Here is a 5,767-nt window from a genome sequence, read left to right as displayed (position 1 = left end):
CTTTTCTTTTTTTTTCATCTAATCGTTAATAAAATTATTTTGATTCATGTCTGTATGTAATTATGTATATTGAGTAGTGAAGAATTAGAAAGATGGACAAAACCTATATATCCTAGTGTAATTATTATGTATAATGAGTGAATCTCGTTTTGAGTTTTTGAAACCATCAACGTGTAAATTAAATTAGTTCTTAGAAAATATTTCTATGTTAATACTCAAGTCTTAATAAAATGGTGACATATGAGTTTTATTATTAGGATGACAGTACAAAGAACATTCTTTGTTTAAGTTTTCTATAACTATTATTTCGACTAAAATTATATCACAACACAACTTAAAAGCTTTTGATAATGTTTTTGAAGTCTTTTAAGAATTACAATGTGATTTGATTGGATACTTCACCAACTAATAATTTTAAATGAGGAGTGTTAGGGTCAGTAACTTTTGTGATTTGTAGTTATCAAGTAGTTATCAATAATATTTTTAATGGTGTGGAATTACTCACTTTTTTTTTTTGCTAATTACAACTAGTCAGAATTTAATAAAGTTGTTGATCCCCTAAACTTTTTCATTTTAAATATGCAATTGATCTTTTTAGGTAAGATTCATATTAGATATCCTATTAAGTTAGAAATGTTAAATACTAGGGTAAAGGACAAATAGGTCCCTAACCTTTTAAAACGCGGACATTTTCGTCCATCAAGATTGGAAAATACATTTCGATCCCTCACCATGTAAATTATGTGACAATTAAGTCCTTCCGTGGAATTGGTGCTCGAAACGGTAATGGAGATTGCTGAGATGGAGGGGTGGAGAGTGATGTGTCCGTTACGGTTGCTAAGGTGGATGGGGAACAAATTGTTGGAGGACAAATTGGTCCTTAATGACCAAAACGACGCCGTATGCATCCCCACTTTCATGCCTATCATCCCAGACCTCTTCTTCTTCATCTTCTTCCTAGTTTCATCGCGCCATTTCTTCCTCTCTCTCGCGTCCTACACCATCACCTTCCTCCCCGGCGATGGCATCGGCCCCGAAGTCATTTCCGTCGCAAAAGACGTTCTTGTTCTCGCCGGCACCTTCAAAGGTATCCTCCCCATTTCCCTTTTCCCAACTTCATCCGCTCTTTCACTCTTCAAAATCCCACAATTTTCCTTATCCCCCCTCCTTATTGCATCAGGAATCACATACGAGTTCCAAGAGATGCTTCTAGGAGGCGCTGCATTGGACGCCACCGGAGTCCCCATGCCCGACGAGACCCTTGCTGTTTCGAAGCAATCCGATGCTGTTCTTCTTGGTGCCATTGGAGGCTATAAATGGGATAAAAACGAGAAACATCTGAAGTCAGAGACTGGGTTGCTTCAGCTCCGATCTGGCCTTCAAATTTTTACAAATCTCAGACTAGCCACTGTCTTCCCACAGGTACTAATCAGCTGCTTCTTCTCACATGAAAATAATCTGCATGCCTTTTTATTTGTGCTGGTTATCCTCTAGTTAGTGGATGCTTCAACCCTTAAGAAAGAGGTTGCTGAAGGTGTTGATCTCATGGTTGTGAGGGAACTCACTAGCGGTCAGTCCTCCTTCGGTTCCTCGCTCATTATACTGAATTTCTAGTTGCTGTTCCCTGATTCATAGGGTTAAATCTTTTATATAAATTATAACTTGCTTGTGATTTGTGAGTGAAATATAAACAAAAAGCTATAGTTGCAATAGAATTCGTCAAAGTTGTTGACCTTGGTTGAATACTTAAGTGGAAGAGAATTCATGTGCACTATTTGATTACAGATTTTATTATTATACAATGATTCAGAATAGTCGATTGAGCCAACACATGTGAAAAATATATCCAATGATTCAGAACTTTCACAATTATTTGATGTGAGATTATGTTGGAGGGGTTTCTTTCATAAAGAAGGATGGAAAAAAGATTGTGTGGGAGGGACATCTAAGTTAATGTGTTGCTTACAGTTTTCACTTTTTTTTTCTTGGTTTCTCTGAAGTAGCTTGTAGTTTCCTTGGTGACTAACTTGATGTTTGGATTGTGTTACGCAGAAGCTGGTTGGATGCAAACAAGTTGGTGAAGAGATACTGAAGTCAGTTGAATGCAGTTTGATACGTAGACCAGTTCATTTCAGTACCTGCTTTGGCCCGGAGATCTCTATTTTCTGGTGGTGATAAATGACTATCAAAACCGAAAGAATTTGCCTATTCCAGAATCAACCACACATCAGATCCAAAACCTCTCAAGATGGCAAAAGCCTAGATCCATCAAAATATTCCAAAAGTTCACATTTTGTGACCAATCCATCTTCAGAAATGCCAAAAGCCAATAATCAGAGTAAAGAAAAGACATCTCCTACCAACCCCAGCAAAGGTCACACGCCACTTTTACCATATGCAATAAAGGCCATTCTTTTGGCTTCTTTGGTGAAACTGTATGATTACAGTGATCAGATCCATCCAAAAGTCATTTTTGGCATGTACTGTTTCTATATTTACTTCATGTTAGAGCTTCTGTTAGCTATTTTTGCTGCACTGGCTAGAACCATGGGATGAAAGGATTGTGGAGTGAGAGGTCTGTGAGACGAGAGAGGAAGAAAGGGCGCGATGAAACTGCCATGGAACAAGAAGATGAAGAAGAAAAGGTCTGGGATGATGGGCATGAAAGTGTGGATGCATACGGTGTCGTTTTGGTCATTAAGGACCAATTCATTCTCCAACAATTTGTTCCCCATCCACTTCAGCAATCGTAACGGACACATCACTCTCCATCCCTCCACCTCAGCAATCTCCGTTACCGTTTCGAGCACCAATTCCACGGAAAGACTTAATTGTCACAGAATTTACATGGTGAGGGATCGAAATGTATTTTCCAATCTTGAGGGACGAAAATGTCCGCATTTTAAAAGGTTAGGGACCTATTTGTCCTTTACCCTAAATACTATTGTATCAAGTCTTTTCAGACTAAAAAATGACTCAATTAAATATCTCACCAATTAAAAATCTTAAATATTCTTCTAATTTCTTTAAAGAGGATTCAAATCAAACCTTAGGTTAAGATCCTTAGATATTCTTTCTTTAAATCTTCTCAAAATTACTAACGGATCACAAAATATGTGAAGTATAGAGACTTATAGGATGAACACATATGGATCCATTCTCAACTTCTACACCGGAGTTGATTATTACTAAATCCCAATTTTGGTCCTTGAGATTCACGTAACTACTTATTTTGGTCCTCAAAATTCAAAATTATCTATATTGATCCTCTAGATTCAAGTCTGGACACCAATATGGTCCCTTGACTCTTTTTGACGATGACTAGGCAAATGGAGTGCTGAGATCTCACCATCCCTGCCACGCTGGATGATGAGCAAACGACGTCATTTATCCTTAGCGCCCAAACAAGTCAGAAATGAAGAATAATGGAGGTAGAAAAGAAGAATAATACTTTATTTTGGGTCTTCATCGTTTCTTCTCCCTTCATATACAAAGCGACGATATTTTTGACTTGTTTGGACGCCAAAGGTAAACGACGTCGTTTACTCATCATCCAGCATGGCAAGGAGAGTGCCATCTCAGCACTCCGTTTGCCTAGTCATCGCCGGAAAGAGTCGAGAGATCACATTGGTGCCCGGACTTGAATCTGCAGGACCAGGATAGGTAATTTTGAATTTCGAAGACCAAAATAAATAATCGTGTGAATCTCAGGGACCAAAATGAAAATAGTCAAATCCATTGCTATCATCATAAATAAAAAATTAATTTCCTGAATTCGAGTTAACAACAGATCGTGTAAAGAGTGTCGCTAAATCCTAGCATCACCAATTAATGACGAGTTATCCATACTCTTTTATTCGTCACTAATTCTATTACTAAAAATTATGTTCGTCGTTAACCCATCAAAATCCGGGCTAATATAAAGATTCTGGTAATGTCGCTTTACGAAAGGTTTGATTCCACTAAATATGATGGATATGGGCATACAAATTCTTGATATTTGCAAAGAGTGTCACAAGGATGAAAAGAAGAGCAACTTTCTCAAATAAAATTAAGAGAAAATTCCGCCCCCTCTCTTGATGCTAAAATGACATTCCTCTTCTTTCTATTTTATAAATATACATTTCCCTCCCGTTTAACTTTTAAAAAACTTTTTCTTTAATCCATTTAAAACTTTTTGTGTTAACTTTATTCATTTTTTAAGAAAAAATAAATTATTTAAAAAAAACCCATTAGCAAAAATTTTATTTTTTATCATTAAATTTTGCTTACAAAAAATAAAATTTTTGTTAATGGATATTTTTTTAAAAAATAATTTATTTTTTTTAAAATAGATAAATTTAATATTAGTTAACACAAAAAATTTAAAATGAATTAAAGAAAAGATTTTTTAAAAGTTAGAAAGGAGAAGAATATATATTTATAAAATAAAAGAGATGAGAGTGTCATTTTAACATCTCACAAAAAAAGAGAGTGAAATTTTCTCTAAAATTAATTGCCATTATCGAAATTGATTCTAACAATGAGATGACGAAACTCAATTGCTGTAGCGATCTAAAAACCCTTAATAGTGCCTCAGAATTCAGCATGCATGATGGAATAACTTCCTAGATTGCAAGAGAAACTTTTGATAAATCTTTCTAGGTGATTACAAAAAACTCCATCACAAGAAAAACCGGCAAATAAGAGTTTGTATGGACAACCTGGAACCAGAACAAAACGACCTGTCGTATGGACCACCACTGGCGAATAATAATGAGGGTCTTCTGGTCATTTCACTCACGAGCATCAGATAAGTCTAAAGTCTAAAACAAACTCTAACGGCTATGAAAATGGTTTTGTTACTTTCATGGCTCGTGCGCCCACCCACCGCGCACCGGAACCGAACCCTCTCCTAACGCGTCACGCGTGTCTTTCTAACCCGTGAGTGAGTCTGACTCGGTCTGTGACTCGCTCATTAGTTATCTCCGCCTCCATGTGATTCCTCTGGTTTCTTATCAGCTTCTCATTACTCTCTTCACATTTCCCTACCTTTTGACTTTCCATTGTTATATTCTATTTCTTAATAATTCTTAATAATCATACTATTCTTTCTGGTAATAATTGGACACATGGAGAGCACTCATTTTGTGTCAGACACTTCCAGATTCTTCTATCATTTTGCTCTCTTAGAATATTATTTACTAATTTTCTAATTATTATTGTCAAATATTTACTCAATTATCCTTTAATTTTCATAAAATGATAAAACCAATTGAGAGTATTCCAAAATTGTCAGATGCGAAATGGATCCAGCATTTTAATTAACATCTATTCTAAAAATATATATTAAAATTATTAATTTTATTAAAACCTTCTAAAATATATATACAAAATTACAAATATTTAAAAATTTTTAATACTTATCATACATTTAATAAAGTAAAAAATTAAAATTTTTTATCAATACATCTTAGGTGTATATATCTTTAAAATACAGAAAAATTTTTTAATATAGATATGAAATTGATATTTTGGTTTAATATTAATATTTGAAATGTATTATAGTATGAATATGTAAAAAAATGTCAATACGCTTCCTGTGTATTGTCAAGAATGATGACACATACCCAACACGCAAAACATGTGTTGCAACAAACACTTTGGGTGTTGGCTCTGTATAGACAAAATTCATTCACATGTAATTATACTAAATAATCTTATTTTTAAAAAAAAAAATACTAATATTTTTTTATATATAAAAAAACATTTAAAATACATATTACTT

At 34.5% G+C, this 5,767-nt stretch overlaps 1 protein-coding gene across 1 annotated transcript; it reads left to right on the top strand.

Moving 5' to 3' along the window:
* On the top strand, positions 772–2,753 carry LOC110269292 (3-isopropylmalate dehydrogenase-like). The gene is made up of 5 exons (XM_021117030.1): positions 772–1,087; positions 1,181–1,422; positions 1,495–1,570; positions 2,315–2,427; positions 2,544–2,753. Exons 1-5 carry the CDS (start codon positions 787–789, stop codon positions 2,751–2,753), a joined length of 942 nt encoding a protein of 313 aa, XP_020972689.1. The 5' UTR covers positions 772–786.

The sequence above is a fragment of the Arachis ipaensis genome, chromosome B02 (genome assembly GCF_000816755.2).
Source record: "Arachis ipaensis cultivar K30076 chromosome B02, Araip1.1, whole genome shotgun sequence".
Taxonomy (NCBI): domain Eukaryota; kingdom Viridiplantae; phylum Streptophyta; class Magnoliopsida; order Fabales; family Fabaceae; genus Arachis; species Arachis ipaensis.
This window is presented reverse-complemented; position numbering and strand designations above follow the sequence as displayed.